The sequence below is a fragment of the Eumetopias jubatus genome, unplaced genomic scaffold, assembly GCF_037043125.1.
Source record: "Eumetopias jubatus isolate StellerSeaLion01/CBP00866 unplaced genomic scaffold, mEumJub1_p1.0 scaffold_9, whole genome shotgun sequence".
Classification (NCBI taxonomy): domain Eukaryota; kingdom Metazoa; phylum Chordata; class Mammalia; order Carnivora; family Otariidae; genus Eumetopias; species Eumetopias jubatus.
Window position 1 is genome coordinate 44,394,190 of NW_028274815.1, and position 20,564 is coordinate 44,414,753.

The 20,564-nt window shown below is 38.2% G+C and overlaps 1 protein-coding gene across 6 annotated transcripts in view; it reads right to left on the minus strand.

Moving 5' to 3' along the window:
- CTNNA2 (catenin alpha 2) overlaps positions 1-20,564 on the minus strand; it is a 944,211-nt gene that overhangs the window by 291,972 nt on the left and 631,675 nt on the right. Inside the window, exon 9 of one of the 6 annotated variants that reach the window (XM_088026193.1) lies at positions 8,272-8,290. The exons of the other annotated variants lie outside the window; for them this stretch is intronic. Within the exon in view, the coding sequence (XP_087882319.1) occupies positions 8,272-8,290 (19 nt within the window). The remainder of the gene's footprint in view (positions 1-8,271; positions 8,291-20,564) is intronic. 6 annotated transcript variants of the gene reach the window in all.

Here is a 20,564-nt window from a genome sequence, read left to right on the forward strand (position 1 = left end):
GAGAAGCAGGCTTCCAGCGGAGCAGGGAGCCCAATGCGGGGCTCGATCCCAGGACTCTGGGATCATGACCTGAGCTGAAGGCAGCCGCTTAACAACTGAGCCCCCCCAGGCACCCCCTCTTGCAGTGTTTTTAAAGCAAAAATAATTATTTAGGATCTATTTTTTAAACGTATTTCCTTAGAAATGTTTATTTAGTGACTAACTTAATAGAGGTTAAACCAGCTTTGGATTTACTGTGACATTTATTTTTAACAATAAAATGGTACTTGAACACACTGATAACAGGGGAAGTGGTAGACAAAATTTATAAAAACGAATTTTATGGTAAGACACAGAGAGATTAAATGCTCAAAGCCAACTGATAAATGTGGAGCTACATATTTTTGTTACAAAAGGAGAGACTCTTAAAAATGTATGCTCCCATTTAAGTATTAGATAAACTGCTTGCATGTAGATCTAATACCAGTAAAGATCTGTAATTTCTACTAATTTGGGCATTTAAAATGACAAAGACATTTCGTACAGTTCCAATAGAAGCCAATTGTTGGTGTTACTACTCCACTCTCCTAGATGAGGTAACAGAGGCAGGGAGGTTGAGTTACCCCCTAAGGTGTGTAAATGTAAATACAATCTGAAATGGGAGAAAAGGAATTCTTCCTGTTGAAAATAGGGAAGAGACTCATCCCCCCCACCTTCCTTTTTTTTTAATTAATTAATTTATTTGACAGAGACATAGCGTGAGAGGGAACACAAGCAGGGACAGGGAGAGAGGGAGAAGCAGGCTTCCCTCTGAGCAGGGAGCCTGATGTGGGGCTGGATCCCAGGACCCTGGGACCATGACCTGAGCCAAAGACAGACGCTTAACCAACGGAGCCACCTAGGCAGCCCCCCCTTTTTTTTATTAGAGCATTTACTTTAGAAAACCTATAATTTGGATTTCTTTTTCTGTGTCTTTGAAATGTATATAAATCTTTTTTAAAAGTTAAAAGAGCCTTCCTGTCAGCTCTACAATTCAGGAGGCCTTTCTCAAAGACTTGGGAGCCACCTTTTTGTATTGTAATCATCAAAAAAGATCCAGGCCTTCCCTTCCGGGTTCTGTGACATAGGAGCCTAACTGCAGCTGGCTCCTCTCTCCAAATTGCAAAACTACCTCATGTCATAAAGATATGACTTTATTTTCACTTTGGATAAAGCCAATGTGTTAACACAGATGGTTATCCCAATTACTAGGTGACTCCAGGATGAACCATCTGTGACAAATGGGGCTGTCCAGTCGTCTTACTGGAGAACTAGTCTTGTTTATCCTGAGAACATGGATGACTGGGTGGTACCAGCCTGGGTACATGAAAGGGTGAGAGTTCTTTCTGTTTTAGCAGCCTCTTGGAGGAATGCCTATGATGTGCAGCACATTCAGGTTTAATGCATATTCAGTAATAAAATTATTTTATTTCTTTTCTATCTTCTGGGAGAGATTTTCTGTGTTGGGAGAAGATTTGGTTTTTAATTATATTTCCCCAACAAGTACCACATATAATAAACAGAGTTGGGATTCAGGCCAGCTCTCCTGAATCTATCTGTTGCATTTCCCTGTACATCACAGCTACTTATCCTGGGGTATCCTTCTGGTTGTGCCCATGTCATATCATTACTTTAAAAATGACTTTCTTTGAGAACTGGTACTTTCATGTTAACTGAAGTCAAACTCTTAATGTGTTTGTGTGTGTATGTGTGTGTGTGTGTGTGTGTGTGTGTGTGTGTCTTAGGATTAAGAATAAACCTTTCAAAAACTGCATCTGGTTTATGAACATTTCCTTTAATCATACTCCTCCGCCTTGTTTTATGAAGCTGAACTACCTCCACTTGTACATACATATTCAGAAATGAGTGAGCCATAATCTCTTGTGTATCCATGCTAAATTCCAAGATAATGAAACAACCCAAATAAGGAGCAAGCAGAACCACGATTCTTGCTATTGTATATTTTGACCACTTATACTATTAAGAAATACACTTCTATTTCTTCATAGAGGCTCAGACAATACTTATGAGTTACTGGAAAGACTAGATATCTGCCCCATTTTGATTAATAAACACACTCATGAATTCCTCAGGTTGATATTCCATCTGGTAGAAAATCAATCTGCAGCCCACATAAATTGGTATCACACAGTTCTTAATGGGGGTCCAAAATAAAGGGCACTGATGCAATGTAAGACAGTTGGGATACTTAAGGCGAGGACCTCATTCACATGATATCCACGTGCACCATCCATTCCCAGGGTATACTCAAGTTCTGGCAGGCCAACTATTTTTTAAAATCACTACAAGAAGTTCAATAATTAATAACTAACAATAAATATCAATTAATAATAATCAATAGCAATGTACCAATAGAATATTAACATGTACTGGTAGTATATTACAAATAGTGACTCAGAGAGATAGACTGGAAGTTATACATAGATCCCCATGACATAAATAATCACATCAGAAAGCAAGTAAGTGAGAATGCCATTATTACAGAGAAACTCTTCATATTTCAAAGCAAAACATTTGCAAACATTGGCACTTTAATTCACTTGCATTTCTGTCCTAGAGGAGAGGTTTTAGAAGCAGGGACAAGAACACGGGTCCGTAACATACAAAGCTGATCAAGGAGTACACAAACAGGATAATTTTAAAGGAACAACTTATAGATACCTTATCCTCCATATATATTCTTACTTAAACTTAGTCTGTTAGAGACATTCCCATGGTTTAAATTTGCCTCTTTCTCCTTCACTTTCATGCTTAAGCCATTTCCCCATTTTACAAAATAAAGGCATGATTCTCACCCATTCTGCATCTTATACATTGTTAGTACATTAGTACATTGTTCTGAGGTGTAAAAGCTTCTGGTGTGCTATAAAAAGGGATAATTATTTTAAACAAACTGTCATAATTGCTACCTCTATCTATTATATATATTTTTAAGAAATATATTTTGTTTCTTGATTATTCATCAAAAGTTATACTTTTCTTATCCTTTCTTTTATTAATGGGGTGTATCACATTGATTGATTTGCAAATATTGAACCACCCTGGCAACCCAGGAATAAATCCGACATGATCGTGGTGAATGATTTTTTTAATGTATTGTTGGATTCGGTTTGCTAGTATTTTATTGAGAATTTTTGCATCCATATTCATCAGGGATACTGGCCTATAGATCTGTTTTTGGTATCAGGGTAATGCTGGCTTCATAGAATTAATTTGAAAGTTATTCTTCCTTTACTATTTTTTGAAATAGTTTGAGAAGAATAGGTATTAACTCTTCTTTAAGTTTTTGGTAGAATTCGCCTGTGAAGCCATCTGGCCCTAGAATTCTGTTTGTTGGGAGTTTTTGTAATTACTGATTCAATTTCTTTGCTGGTTATCAGTCTGTTCAAGTTTTCTATTTCTTCCTGTTTCAGATTTGGTAGTATATGTTTCTAGGAATTTATCCATTTCTTCTAGGTTGTCCAATTTGTTGGCATATATTTTTGCATAATATTCTCTTATAATTGTTTGCATTTCTGTGGTGTTGGTTGTTATTTCTCTTCTTTCATTTTTTATTTTATTTATTTGGGTTCTTTCTTTTTTCTTTTTGGTAAGTCTGTCTAGGGCCTTATCAATCTTATTAATTTTTTCAAAGAACCAGCTCCTGGTTTCCTTGACCTGTTTTATTGTTTTATTGTTTTTTAATTTCTACATCACTTATTTCTGCTCTAATCTTTATTATTTCCTTCCTTCTGCTGGCTTTAGGCTTCCTTTGTTCTTTTCCTAGCGCCTTTAGGTGTAAGGTTAGGCTGTTTATTTGAGATTTTTCTTGCTTCTTAAGGTAGGTTTATATTGCTTTTCTCTTAGGACTGCTTTTGCTGCATCTCAAAGGTTTTGGGCTATTGTGTTTTCATTTCCATTTATTTCCATGTATTTTTTTTATTTCTTCTTAGATTTCCTGGTTGACCCATTCATTGCTCAGTAGCATGTTGTTTAACCTCCATGTATTTGTGGTCTTTCCAAATTTCTTCTTGTGGTTGGCTTCTAGTTTCATAGCTTTGTGGTCAGAAAAGGTACATGGTATGATCTCAGTCTTTTTGTATTTGTTGAAGCCTGACTTGTGACCTAATATGTGATCTATTCTGGAGAATGTCCCAGGTGCACTTGAAAACAATGTGTTTGATCATTTCAATAGATGCAGAAAAAGCATTTGACAAAGCAAAATACCCATTCATGATAAAAACCCTCAACAAAATAGGTTTAGAGGGAACACACCTCAACATAGTAAAGGTCATCTATGAAAAACCCACAGCTAGCATCATCCTCAAAGGGGAACAACTGTGAGTTTTCCCTCTATGGTCAGGAATGAGAGGGAGGTCCACTCTCACCACATAGTACTGGAGGTCTTAGCCACAGCAATCAGACAACAAAAAGAAATAAAAGGCATCTGAATTGGCAAGGAAGAAGTAAAATTTTCACTATTTGTGATGGCATGACACTCTGTAGAAAACCCAAAACACTCTACCAAAAAACTGCTAGACCTGATAAGCAAATTAGTAAAGTCACAGGATATAATATCAACATACAGAAATCTGTTGCATTCCTACACACCAATGATGAAGCAGCAGAAAGAGAAATTAAGGAACCATTCCCATTTATAACTACACCAAAAACAATAAGATACCTAGGGATAAACCTACCCAAAGAGGTGAAAGACCTATACTCTGAAAACTATAAAACATTTATGAAAGAAATTGGAGATGATATAAAGAAATGGAAAGACATTCCATGCTCATCGATTGGAAGAACAAATACTGTTAAAATGTCTACCCTACCCAAAGCAATCTACACATTTAATGCAATCCCTACCAAAATACCAACAGCACTTTTCACAGAACTAGAACAAACAATCCTAAAATTTGTATGGAACCACAGAAGATCCCCAAATAGCCGAAGCTACCCTGAAAAAGAAAAGCAAAGCTGGAGGCATCAAAATTCTGGACTTCAAGTTATATTACAAAGCTGTAGTGATCAAAACAGTATGGTAATGGCATAAAAATAGATGCATAGATCAATAGAACAGAATAGAAAACCCAGAAATGAATGCACAACTATATGGTCAATGAATTTTCGACAAAGCAGGAAAGAATATACAATGGGGAAAAGACAGTCTCTTCAACAAGTGGTGTTGGGAAAACTGGACAGCCACAGGCAAAATAATGAAACTGGACCACTGTCTTACACTATACACAAAAATAAATTCAAAATAGATGAAAAACCTAAATGTGAAATAGGAAACCATCAAAATCCTAGAGGAGAACACAGGCAGTAACCTCTTTGACATCAGCCCTCACAACTTCTTGCTAGATATGTCTCCTGAGGCAAGGGAAACTAAAGCAAAAATAAACTATTGGAACTTCATAAAAAAAAAAAAAAGCTTCTGCACAGTGAAGGACTCAATCAACAAAACTAAATGGCAACCTATGGAATGGGAGAATATATTTGCAAATGACATACTTGATAAGGGGTTAGTATCCAAAATATATAAAGAACTTATAAAACTCAACACCCCAAAAACAAATAATCCAATTAAAAAATGGGCAGAAGACATGAATAGACATTTTTCCAAAGAAGGCATATAGATGGCCAACAGGCACATGAAAAGATGCTGAACATCACTGATCATCAGGGAAAGGTAAATCAAAAGTACAATAAGATATCACCTCACACCTGTCAGAATGGCTCAAATCAACCACACAAGAAACAACAGGTATTGGTGAGGAAGTGGAGAAAGGGGAATCCTCATGCACTGTTGGTGGGAATGCAAACTGTGTAGCCATTGTAAAAAATAGTATGGAGGTTCCTCATAAACTTAAAAATAGACTACTCTACAATCCAGCAATTGCATTATTAGGTATTTACCCAAATAATATAAAAATACTAATTCAAAGGGATACATGTATGCCTATGTTTATAGCAGCATTATCTACAATAGCCAAATTACAGAAATAGCCCATGTCCATTAACTAATGAATGGATAAAGAAGATGTGATGTGTGTGTGTGTGTGTGTGTGTGTGTGTGTGTGTGTGTGTGTGATATTACTCAGCCATAAAAAGAATGAAATCTTGCCATTTGCTATGACACGGACAGAGGTAGAGATTCTTATGCTAAGCAAAATAAGTCAGAGAAAGACAAATACCATATGATTTCACTCTTATGTGGAATTTGAGAAACAAAACAAACAAGCAAAGCTTAAAAAAAAAAAGTGGGAGAGAGGCAAACCAAGAAAGAAATCCTTAACTATAGAGAACAAGTTGAGGGTTACCAGAGGAGATGTGGTGGGGGTCTGGATGAAACAGGTGATGGGGATTAATGAGGGCACTTGTTGTGATGAGCACTGGGTGATGTATGGAAATGCTGAATCACTATATTATACACCCAAAACTAATATCACATTGTATGTTAACTAACTGGAATTTAAATAAAAACTTAAAAAAGTTAAGCCATTTTTTGTTTTGATAAATTATGTGTTAATAACAGCTCAATCTGGCATAAATATTTTAGAAAAAAATAAGTACCAGTTTAAATATTTTATTCTACTACCTTTTGCAATAGCTTCAAAAACATCAAATACCTAGGACATTTAATGATGAAAGACATTTAAGACTACTACATTAATAACTACAAAACCTGTAGAGATAAATGACTTCATAGATAAGATGTCAGTTCTCCCGAAATTTATCTACAGATGAAATGTGATCCCAATCAAATCACAGCAGCTTGTTGTTTTTTTTTTTTGTAGAAATTGATCATATGATTCTAAACTTATATGCCAATACAAAGAAATGGAAGAGCCAAGATTATCTTAAAGAATAAAGTGTACTCTATCAGATTTAAAACTCACTGTAAAGCTGTACTACTTAAGATAGTGTGACATTGGCATAAATATAGACAAAAAGGTCAATAAAACCAGGTAGAGTGTAGAAATCAACCTACACATATATGGTCACTTTATTTTTAATATTGACATCAAAGCAATTTTACACAGAAAAAAAGGTCTTTTCAATAAGTGGTCCTAGAGTAACTGGGGGTTAAAAGAAATCAGTAAAAAATTGTCATGCCTAAATATAAATTGTTTTTGTATGAATTTCTATGCTAGGAGAGAACAGGAATCCCAATCCAAAGAGGAAAAGAAATGATCCAACATGTGAAAATGTAATAAAATAACCTATTCATATTTTTAACAGATGATAGTATTATTTCTGTTCCATTAGATAATTTAAAAAATGATGTAAGGGTTTTATTTTAAAATGTCAACATGTACAAAATACTAGAAGCTGCATCCTTTGCAGCTGATTAGACTTAGGATGAAAACAATTTAGATCTCTACTTAAAGATGTATAAGGAAACACGTGCTTTTCCAAAAATGCTTTAAGGGATCACAAACTAAACAAAAATATTTTTGCATATCTACTATGTGCCAGACACAGTATAAGCCTGAAATAATAGTTAATAATAAGAGCAAGCAATAATGTATATTGAATACTTACTATGTGCCAGGCACTGTATTACACATTTTGTAAGCATTAACTGAATTCCTTCTCATCTCACCTCTATGAAATAGGTGCTAATGGTATCCACATTTCATGGATGATAAACTTAGACATGGAAAAGTTTAAAGATGTTGCCTCAGTTCACAAAGCGAAGGAATGAACAAGAAGGACACAGTTTCTGCCCTCACAGAGCCTACATCCATGAAGACTAGGGATTAGGCAGCCCTATTTATCTTTATCAGTGGGTGTCATGTGCAAAGAGTTTCACTTCTGGCCTCCCATGTCCTAAAAGTACCCTGTATTACCAAGTGTCAGTAAGAAAATCAACTTTAGAGATGGTATCTCTTACCGCTAAGAGAGTCCTGGGTCAGGCAGTAGGTGTAGGAAATCTGTGAAGGTGTTTAATGGCGTCATCCATATGAATCTATAAATTAAGAACTGGTCCAAGGTTTGGAGCCAGGAGTCATTGAACCCTGCCTTTTGTTCTCATTGCTTGAGTGCAAAATGGGTGGATTTGACTAGAAGAATTATATTGGCTCTTCTGTCTTCAGTATGTAAGCATCAAGAAATAAGACCTTGAGACCCTCCTTTTCCCTATATTCTGCCACCTCATCTTCTGGTTGCACTTGGAGTCTGGGAGGCAGGAAGAGGTACTGGTTCCATCATCTGTCACTTCAGTCCTATTCACGCCTGTATGACACGACATGCCAAATCAGTCCTGTTTGTGCCCAGCTCTATGATAGGTACTGAGAGGTAAAGCTAGAAGTAAGTCCTGCCCTCTGAGGACTGACAAAGAGGGGTCAAAGTGAACATAATATCAATTACAGAAGGACTGTGGTATTGTCAAAACCTTTGTACAGAATATCATGCTATCTTCTTTCATCCCTTCCCTTCCCCTTTCTTACTCTTTTCCTTCCTTCCTTGTCAAAAATGAGATACTCCAAATGTCCCTCCTTGTAAAGCAATTCTAAGGTGAACCTGTGATCTGTGAAGATAAAGAAATGCATGCCATGGATTAAGTAAATGAAAACCACTGTGCTTCCAGATAGCCCTTAACTGAACTTCCACTTTGCCACAATTTGGACTCCCCAAGGGGTTCACATAACTTCTGGTGTGTGCTCGGTCATGGGTGGTCAGCCTTTCTGAAGTTAACACTCCTACCTAACTTTCATCATTCCCACCTTCCTGTGATCTCCACTCATTCCATAAATACTAAATACCTTTTGTGACTTCTTGCTATGCCTCTAGCTTTTTGAAGAGATCCAAAGCACTTGCCTGGTTTATTTAATACTCTATACACAAAACTACTTTGATGTAGCTTTATAGAAGTATGTGATCTGTAAGTGTTCTCAACCTAGCTGAGAAGACAAGAAAATGCTCAGAAAGAGATTTCCTAATACACGTGACTGATAAGTGCTGAAAAATTATGCCAACAGAAATGCTTCATGATTCCTTGGAAGGTAAGATCAATGAAGGCTGTGGTGGTCCAAGAGTCTTCATTGAAGATGTGGAAGCTAGGCACATTTTAATAACATTTGTATTTTCCCTTCTGTTCTCCTCCTTTCCCCCCATGACCGTCTGCTTTCTGTTCTCTCCTATTCTCTGAACTCTTCAACTTTGGTGTCTTCTTCTTTCTGTAGTATTCACTGTTTCATCTCTATCATTAGGATAATCCCTGACCCATCATGGGGGTACAAAAGTACTTAATGGAATGAGTGCAGGATGTCTGAGCTAGAAGAAATCTTAGAGGCCATTCCTTTTATGAATGAGGCCCACAGCGACTAAGAAATTGGCCCAAGACCACAACACTTATAGGATTAACGTGTGGAGTCAGCAGGCTGGACTCTCTGGTCATATGACTCTGGGTATAGCGATGTTTTTACCAAGTCCTGCTGCCCCCTGTTTATATTTATTCAAACGAAATACAGATTTCGACTTTCTGTGCAAAAGTCACCTTTGCACCAATGTGGGGCTAAATCCACTTACCTGGCTTTTAGCTTCTGCAATGAGCCAACTCCTTTTATCACTACCCAGTGGCCAAAGCTATTTTAGAGAAGAAAATCAGGCCCAGCAGGCATGTTCCCTATCTTACTGCTCTGCAGGCTGCTTTGCAGAGAGAAAAGAAGCAAAGAGAAACAAAAGCCAAAAAGGGCCATACTATTACATAATTGACATAAGAGAGTTACTAAGGATAAAGAGGGCTCCAGTGGAGGACGGTGATTATTTTGAAGAGTGAAATGGATGGACTAAGAAACAAAATCTTTTGGAGGGAAAAAAAAGGTGAACAACGTGACTATACTATTTACCCAGTATTATAGACCATGGAAGGCAAATATTCACTTTTCATGGATGTCATCTTTTTTTAACCTCAGGACAGTACCAATTGTTCTGCCTAATTAGAAATGTCAGTTTAGTGTTCATTGAAAACAAAACTTTAAAAAAAATCATAGAAGAGTTCAAAGAAGAAAGAAAAATAAGTCCAATGTGAAAAAAATTAAAAAGTTTATCATCATATGTAATGGAGTATCTCTGCTGATGATAACTTAGGATGTTGAGTTGTTCAAACTCAAAAAACAATGTTACCCGCCTGGAGCGTGGCAATTGCTAGAATATCAGTCAAGACAATATATGGCAGCATGTAGTGGAAATCCACCAAAGAGCAGCTTAAACAGTATGTTTATTCTTCTCACATAGCAAGAAGTTGTTTAGGAGACTGTTTAGGGTTAGTACAGAAGATAACAAAAGTCAGAGTTCCCAACATTGTCCAAAAGTAGCTCCAGTCCTCATCATCACCGGGGAGCTGCTGAACTTCCAGACACTGTGTCCATATTCCAGGCATGAAAGGGACAAGAAAAGAGCAAGAAGAACATGCTGGCTTTTTCATGAGAAAAGCAGTATCTCTCCCAGAAGGCTTCTGCTTACATTTCATTGGCCAGAACATTATCATGGGGCCATTCCTAGCAGCAAGGAAATCTAGAAAGTCAGCTTTTTTTGAGCCAAGCACACTGACAACCTGGATAGTGTTATCAGTAAGGACAAAAAAGAGAATGAACTTGTGGTAGGCATATAGGAGTGTCTGCTACAATTAAGACGGGTCATAGTGAAATGTAGAAACCAGAATGTCCTAAACCAAACAGCACCTATCTTCTCTCATATCTTAAATGAGCCCTTACCCTGTCCATATCTGTGCCCTGGACACTTGGATATAGACAAATAAATGACACATGACACCAACCTTCCCACTAAATGTATCCCTTTTGTACTAAGGAAAATTAGGACCATCATCAACAGGAAAGACTTGCTGAGGATTTAGGTAATAAAGGGAGTAGTCAATGAATCAATATACAGAAAGCTTCAGGTTAATAGAGTTAGAGAGGTTTCATGTTGAAAGAGACATCTGAGCCTCTCTGTGTACCTTCCCATCCAGTGTAGCAATCCCTGACTTCTACCCTTGGCAGCTCATCCTCATGCATGTAACTAGGTCCTCCCTTGAGTAACAAGGACTATCCATACCCTTGTGGCCATCTTTAGACCAGCAGCATCAGCTCCTGACTGATAAACACTGATCTAGACTTTACCACTTCCAGAGAACAGCTCTGTTCATTAGAGAAGATCATCTACCTGTTGCCTTGGAAACATATTTCCCTATACTTTTACAACCATGCCCAAGGCATGAGCTCAAATATTTGAACTATGGAAATTCTATCTTCTCTAAAACTTTTCTTCTAAAATTTCCCCCAAATACTCCTTTTTCCATTTACTTTCACAGCCCTCACAGCACTGGTGATCCTGTGTGCGTTTAGTTATACCTTTGCCCTCTCAGAAGTCTGTCCCTGGAAATCCACACACACTGCAGATGCATCTGTTTACAACAGTGGAGAAGGGAGTCATGTCACTCACTGCTTTTTCTAGTTCTGCACCCAGTAGATGAGTGCTTTGGTCATGATAACAATGGCCAAAAAGGCTTTTCAAATCAAGCACCATAATTATATCTTCTCCTCTCCTCTCCTCTCCTCTCCTCTGTAATGTAACTTATCCTCACTCATCCCTCCCTCGTCCCTCCTCCATACATCCTCCTTATATAATTCTATTCCCTATATCCTCCCATCCAAGGCATTTTCATTTCCCTTTCTTTCAGTGAAGTGTTTTGGAATAAATACTTCCGAAGCTAGGTTGCCACAACTGAAGAGGTGCAAAAGACTCATTTGTCAAAGCTTAAGAAGAGGAAGCTCCAAATGTGGCCCAGGTGTGGTTAATTGCTCTAACCAAATTCTCAGGGGCTGCTCTTTGCAACAGAAACCCTTTCGCTCATCTGCCTCCATTTACCCTGCCAACCAGCTCCCTGCTTTCTTGCTATGAAGATATCTCCTGGAGCACAGAAAGTCTGTGTCAGTCAGTGAACACTGCGTGTGGATGAAATTCTTTCACATTTAAGCAATTTCCTAAATTAGGCTCTTTTGGAAACTGTATTGATTCAAGCCACTGAGGTATGATTTAGTACCTTGCTGCTCCAGGACACTAAAATAACATCACATTTTTCAAAGCATAATGCCATTAGAGTTTATAAAGCACTTCCATTGAGGTTATCTCATTCGATCTTGGCCACAGCTCAGTGCACTAGGTAGAATTGGTGCGTAATCATTGTTTTGTAATGATATGGATGCCCCTCTTCTGAGGTCACCTGGCAACTATGATAGGCAGAGGCAGGCCTGGAAAATCTGTCCCCTAACTTATTCAGAATTTTCCCCACAGTGACACAAAGGAATAGAGAGCTTGAATCAGGGGACCTGTGGTCTTTGATTGTATTGTAGATATTTTAATTTAAATCTATTCAGTGTAACTGGGCATACTATAGCCCAATACATGGCTAGGCTATACATGAAAGAAGAGTTAGCAAGATTCTAACTGGGGTGGTATGTCAAATTTTTGAAAAAAGGAAGACTGTTGTACTTTTAATCACACCTATGGCAAATTACCCCCTAATTCCATTAAGATAGAAAACAATAAGAGCTCTTGGGGTATTCTGTTTAGTCTTACACTGTCATAACTAAATTTTGTCCTTTACTGCTTAAAAATAAAACCACCTCCCCCAACTGCTTATTTTGCTATTTATCAGAGGCTTGAGAACCTAAATGGAGAATGAGGGAAATGCTGCTGATTGATGAGGAAGATAATTGAGCTATGATAAGGATACTTTAGGACCTCAGTAGTTTGGTGGAACAAAATTAACTAGATCCTTTGGAAAAGACATAATCACATTTAAACCTCTTGAACACTCAGTAGAGATTGTCTTCTGAAGCACTGATACACGTACTGTCCTAATAGAAGTAATGAACTTACCTTTCCAAAGGGAACACATTTGTTGAAATCTTAAACACACACACACACACACACACACACACACACACATCAGCTCTAGATCTGATATTATTTGTGGTGAATTACAGTGGGGTAACATATATGGTAAGGAAGAAGTTAAAACTATCCCTGTTGCCTGGTATTCCATGCAATAAGATCAACTGAAAATAACATTTGTCTCATAATAAACTCAAAACAGCTTAATTAGATGAAGCACATAGCTCTCCTGAGATTCTTTACAGTCCTTACTATCATTTCAAGAAATGGCATATTTCCATAACCTATTAAATAATAAATTATGCCAGCATCTACTAAACATGCAAAGTGATAAACTAAGAGGATCTTTGGGGGACCAAGCAAGCATCCCTTACAATTGTTATAAGAAAAGTATCTACCAAAAGATCCCAGTGAAGGAATATTTACCACTGAAGGAGTGGCCTATTAAAACATTTACTGGAAGTACAATTAGCATTTAATTCAAGTTTTCAAAGCCTGGGAATTACCCAACATCGAACCCACTGTATAAATCAACTGCTGCTGGTTAGCATTCCAATGACCAAGTAGATATGAGTTTACAATGAGATGTAAACCCTGACCAGTGGAAATTATTTGGGCACTTATATATTACTGAGCAGGGAAGACCTCTAGCTTAGACATCTTCAATATTCATTACATTTCACTAGTCTCGAGCACATAAAACGGCTTATTCATTCAGCTCTCTACATAGGTTCAAGACATTTATTCACTGGCAACACTTTATTGTTGTGGTTGTTGTTATCAGCCTACAAATTTTCAGCTTAGCTCAGCCTTAACTTATAAATAACTTTTTAAAGGGACAGGACTCTGAGGACCAACTTAATATCTTGAAAGCTGGATCCCTACATAGCAAAATTTTCAAAAACAGCCCTTGATCCTAAAATTCTCCCTTGCAACTAGGCTCATTCAACATGCATCGGGGTTCGAATCAAGGGAATATGGAAGTCAGACAGGAGAGAAAAAGATTAAGAACCCTGATAGAGGAGTTGTCCCCAGGAACTTGGCAAATACAGGAAAGGTAAGGAGGGAAAGACCAGGAGATGTCAACTTTCCTCAAATATAAAACTAGGATGCTAAATGTGCTGAATGTTAATTAGATGATCAATTAAATAAGTGCCTAGCATGTGGTAAGTACTCAATTAATATTAATATCGAGGTGAAAAAAAAATGGAAATCACAGAGAAAAGAAAATTTGCCCAGACAAGTAGACTAGAGAACTAAGTTTGGATAGAGCATCATACTTGTTTTGAAGAAGAGAAATGAAAGCAAACTCTTAAACCAAGACCTTAGTTATTTCCAAAGTAATACAGCAACCCTCAAATGTGAAATTAATGCCCCTCTGCTTACCCCCATGCATGTTAAAGCAAATTAAACTTCATGCCAAATCACCCAGGCAGTCAGTAAGCAGCACAATTTCAATCTCTAGGATTTAAGCTGATTGCTCTAAAAATATAATTCACCAATTGGACAGCATTGAAGTCAAACATGGCTCTCTTTAATAATTTCTCTTGCCAAGTTGTTTTCCCAGGAATGCGGCCACTGTGAACTGTAGGCTAACTAATCTCATGGAAGTGAGGGGGTGCATTCCCACCTGCAACCCAGACACAGCAGGGAATCAAAAGTGGACCTGGTGAGGGCATGGACGCCTTCCCTTGGCTAGAAGCAAGCATCACATTTAGGCTCTACTCACCGGACAACAAAATGCTTCCAAGTTCAGAGCCAATCTCATCTACATAGAGAAAGAAAACAATTTGGTCCACCTTTTCATCATATTTAACTACATTCACAGCCAGATTCTGTGTATGTGTGTTTCATTTTTAATCTGAATCCTACTTGCTATAATAAGAATCAATTTCCTTTTCTTTTATTCCCTTTGCAATGGTTGTACGGGTTCTAACAAAATGCATATAAATAATTGTTGGAGTTCATCACAAGAAAGGCTAATGATCAAACTCATGTGTTTCTTCAGGTTAGGCTTCAGGTCATCTGAAATATGAGTTTAAATCCTACATTATGCCTTATTTGGAGATGTTTCCAGGAGCACTGCCACATGTGAGTTCTGACTGAATTTAAGTCCCAGTTTTGAAATGCAAAGTGTTACAATCCAACATCTATAAGAACTTTGTCATGCTTGAGGCTGACACCAATGTTCAGAGGGTCCCAAATTCCTCCACGCACGAATGTAGTCATTGAGATGTGGTTGCTGGTGCACTGGGGATGGAGTAGGCAGTTCTCTTACAATTCACTGAGACAACGCCAGTGTTCAAATTGTTTTCAAGCTCCTTAACACGTTCACGTACTTAATCATCATTAAAACTATAAGGCAGAAAAATACTCTTCACATTATAAATTACTACGGGGTAGGAACTATTGGGCTTGCCTAGAGGATTGGATGGAACAATGGGAGGATAACATTTAAGTAATCAAGACAACTTGTTTTGCTTTTAAGTAGAATGTTTTATATGCCATTTCTTGAAGCAACAGCCTGGCACTTGTTCTTCAACACTGACATGTTCATATATATGTATGTATGTATAATTATTTTACAGTAACTGTAAGAAATATGAATGAATTATATGGGATATCTATCTAAATACTGGCACAGTTTTAAAAAACCTAATGAATACAAATGCTACAATATAATAAGCCTTTCCATTTCACTTGGAAATCTGTGTGAATGTCTTTGGTCGCCAAATGATTCAGTTGGTACCACTGGCATTTAGTGGGTAGGGCCAAAGATTCCAAACTTCCCTCAAAGCCTCAGTAGTCCCTCATACTAAAAATTTACCCACTTAAAATGCCAAAGCACATTCCCACTCCCAAAGCACTGCTAGTTCAAGGAGTATCCTCCTCTTACTCTGCAATTATATTTATATCAAAATGATGCTTCTGTGGAGCTGAAGATCCATTCTATGATACTTTAAACATCCTCCTGGAATTCACTGTTGTTAATTAAGTATCTTAGCAGATCTTTTATAAATATAGATGATATGAAAAGAAACTTCTGTTTAGTCCCTGGCCTAGTCATCACAGTTTTAAATATATAAAGTTGAAAGGAAACTTCTTTTTTTTTTTTCTTTTTTTGAGAGAGAGAGAGAATCCCAAGCAGGCTCCATGCCCAACATAGGGCCCGACGGGGGGATTCCATCTAATGACCCTGAGATCATGATTGGAGCCAAAATCAAGAGTCAGACACAACCTACTGAGCCACCCAGGCACCCCTGAAAGAAAACTTCTTAATCAAAAAGATCATGGGGAAGCAGGGGAATTCACAGGGAGGAAAAATGGGAGAAGAAAAATTGACCAGGAGAAAGTACAGTATTTCAGGATTTAATTAAGATAAACAATGAAGATAAAGTAGAAGGCAATGGACATTAGGGAGATAAAGGAATACTGAGGGGGGGCATGGGAAGCCAGAGGAAGTGGGGAGGTAGGGAGATGGCTGCTTTTGTAGATTTTAGGTAATCACAGTGATTGAGAGGAGAAATGGTGATTAGAACATGGGGCAAAAACTCACCTACCAGGATCTCCTTTTTATTTTTTCTTTTTCAGGATTTCTGTACAATGTTTAGAATCCTATATGATGCCAGAAGATACCCTTTCTCTATAAAGGAATGAATCAACAAATCCACAAAGCTGCCTCTTTGCTAACAATCTCTCAGTATGATGCTGTGGAGACATATGAAACCATTGAGAGCAGAAATGTTTTGAAGCCAAGGTCTTTCTCAGATATACACAAATTCCATCTCTGAAAATAATTCAAAAGAATAAGAAAAACAACCAGATGAAAGAATTTGCTTTTTCAGGCAGAGCAATTCCAGTCTTCATCAGGCAATAAGAACAGGCAGAGACCACAGATGGCATGTTCTGGAAACTATCATTTAACAAAGTCAATGCTTTCCCAATTGATCCAAGTGCCTTTTACGGTTGGCTATGAAGTGGACACCAAACATCACAGCAAGTTAATCCGTTTGTCCTTTACATTGTGCCATCTGCTGTTCTATGTAATCTGAAAGAATTTTAGTGTTTTCCATAGCGGCCCTTTTCCCTTTCTTTTCTTAGGGCTCGTCTTTCCTCTGTCCCTTCCCTCCATCTGACCAGAGCAACAGCTTTTGGAGAAGCATCTGCCTCTTGGAAATTCTCCCAAGCTACTCTACCTAGCAAGCATCTCAAAACCCTGTGCTCCTCAAACCATCCTCAATTCCCCTAACTTGTTTGTTTGTTTGCTTATTACTATTTTAAGTCAGCACCACAGGACACATGCTATCTTTACTCAGTGACGGTTAGTGGAATGGCTTACATGAAATTTTTAAAAATTACATATAAAAAAGTACCCAAAAACAAAGTAAATCATAATTTTTTTTTAAGTTGCTATTAATCATACACAGCTAAGTTTTTTGGGAAACAATGTGGGGGAGTGGGAAAGTGTGAGCTTTAAGAATCAGAGAAAGCCTCTTCAAGTGCCAGATCCAAACATTGGTTTTTCCGGTGGCCAGCTGTGCAACTTGGGCTGTTATTTATCCTTTTGGAATCTTAGCTTTTGCTGCTTTAAGGGAGGTAGGAACGAGGACTGCATACCATTCGTGGGAGCTTAGATGGCAATCTTTTCGACTATACCTTTCTCTTTAAAAGCATATTAGAAAATGAGATTCAAATTAAATCTCTTGACTAGTCTAGAATACCCATATGAAGTAAAAGTAATCTGCCCATTTTCAAATAGGTAGATAAGATAAAGTGGCAACTAAAGCGATCATAACTTCTCTTTTGTGATTCAGAAGTCAGCTAATACTATATAAATAGATAAAAATCAAAGGGAAACTTGTGGCTGATAGAATGCCAGGTAAGCAACTGAAAGTCTGTTATAAATCTCACCAACTCTGAGATGCCTTCTGGTTCTGTTCTAAACCATGGGCTCTCAAACTGCTACACATTACAGACACCAGAAGAGCTCGGAATCACCCTATCATACCAAACTGAACCCTGTATCAATAGAATCAGGCTCTCTGACAGTAGCACCCAGGAGATTTCAAAGTACAGCCATGTTTGGAAACCCGGGCTTTAACAGAGCTTTCTCAAAAAAGTCGATGTGAAAATGGATCACCTGAACATCTTGTTAAAATATAGATTCTGATTTATTAGGTGTGGGGCAGGATTCTAGAATCTACCTCCCAACAAGCTCTTAGGGAATGCTGACGCTACTACTCTAGGACCCCACGGTGAGCAGCAAGCTCTAAATTGAAACAATGGTTACCGCTCAGTATCCACATGGATTGTCCAGACACAGTTTATTTATATCCATTATGCAATATGAGCCCAAAGAACATAGACCTCTCTTACAATTAGCCTTCACACATTCCCTAAAAAATTTATCATAAAAAATTAGCAAGAATCTGAGGCACATGATGAACTTCAAAGTCAAATATAAGTGAATTAGGTTGGATTATTCCTGTGACCGGTGCTGGCATTTGCAGGTACATACATGGAATTCAAACACTCTCTTTGCCAGGGCAAAGTTTGTGCCAAGCAAGTTTTCTCAGAAATCCACACACTTCTCCCAGGGCTTTCGCTGGATTTCCAGATAAATGGCACCGATGAGGGCTCAGAGAAATAAAACCATACACGTTTGTTTTATACTGCAATGTGGGGAAAGTGACCAGGTGTTTACATGAAAGAACTAATCCAACTTAGATTCAACTCCTCCCATGTCCTGCATCTTCGAAGTGAACAACATTTATGATTTTGAGGCCATTTCCAATAGAAGGTGCCAGCACAGTAGAGGGCAGAATGCTGAATCAGGCACTGCAATGCTCACTGATTGCTTTATAGCACAAGGCTTGGTTTATCTCTAGCAGGAAATATGAATCCACTGATAGCCGACGATTTACTGTATCAGCTTCTCTGCAGCCTTTAATCAAGCCAGGATCCCAGCATGTAAGTCCAGATCTTCAAATCTTTCTCACAGAAACATGGTCATCCATAAATCCTTAATTCGTGGAGGCCATTTTCCTTGGGAAGTGCTGAGGGCAAGATTCTGCTCCCACAGAATTTCTTGGCCACAAAGACACCATTTGCTGCTTAATCCACGAGGCACCTAACTTGAGGATGAATGCGGAGCTTAAAATGGGAAAGGCAGGAATTAAAATTGTTTCACTCCTGGCCCATTTACCTAAGCCTCCTCCAGTTATGATCTTGCAGTCATTTCCTCTTTAAGGTTTATGAAAGTTAGAGAAATGCCTTGGGAAGAGAGGAGAGAAAGGAAAATGAACACTTAGGGTGGGCAGGGGGCGGGGTACAGGGAGAATAAGTTTCTCAAAAAAATGACTTCCACCTTTCTAAAACTCAGTATTAAGGGCCCAGTAGCAAAATGAACAAAGAAGACTCCTATAGTAGGAATAGCAGTCATCAAACAAACAATAGTAGAATTGGTTTTGTATTTTACCCTTTTTCCGGGCCAGACATGATTAACCAGGAGTTCTTGGGCAGGTAAAGAGTCCCTGGATGGATTTCAGTGGATATATTATTGACCTCAGAATTAGGTACGAAATTATGTACATATAGCATTTATTTTTCCTGGGAAAAGTTTCCATAGGTTTCATCAAATCTTAAAATAGTTCACAGATCTATGAACCAGAAAAGGTTAAGAACTATTCATTCACTGGGGCGCCTGGGTGGCTCACTCGTTAAGTGTCTGCCTTCGGCTCAGGTCAGGATCCCAGGGTCCTGGGATCGAGCCCCACATCAGGCTCCCTGCTCAGTGGGAAGCCTGCTTCTCCCTCTTCCTCTGCTTGCTGCTCCCCCTGCTTGTACTCTCTGTCAAATAAATAAATAAATAAATAAATAAATAAATAAAATCTTTAAAAAATTATTCATTCATTCATTCATTCAGCAAGTTTTTATTACTCCCTACTCTATGTCACTCACTGTTCCAGGCACTGAGAATATAGCAGTGAACAAAATAAATAGCCCTATCTCCCAGAAGCTTACATTCTTCTGGGAGGGTAGGAAAAATTAATAAAATAAGTAAAAGAGACAGCGTATTTGATGGCAATGAGTGCCACAGAGAAGAATAAAGCAGAGAGGAGGAACAGCGGAAGCCAGTGTTTGGGAGTGGTAACTTAAAATCATACACAGGCAGGGTGGGTCTTACCTAGTAGGTGTCATTTGAGCAAAGACCCAAGGGGTTAGGGGAATAAGTCATGAACATATATATTAGGCAAGAGCTTTCCAGACAAAGATAACTGCTGATATCAAAGGCCCTGAGACAGGAGCATACCTGACAAGTTCTAAGAGTAGCAAGGAGGCCAGTGTGCTTGGAGCTGAGTGAGGGAGACAGCAGGGAATAATATCAGGGAAATAAGGGGAAGGGGCCGCAGTTGTGGCAGCTAGAGGCCATTGTAATGACTTTGGCTTTTACTGTGGATAAGACAGAAAATCATCGGGCGGTTTTGAGAAGGAGCGATTGACTCTGACTTACACTTTTTAAGGATCCCTGTGGCTACTGTGTTGAGACTAGTTCTGGAGAAAGGATAGCAAAAGCAGAAGCAGGGGGAGCCATTTGGATGTTTAGGTGAGAAATGATGGAAACAATATGATGGGAG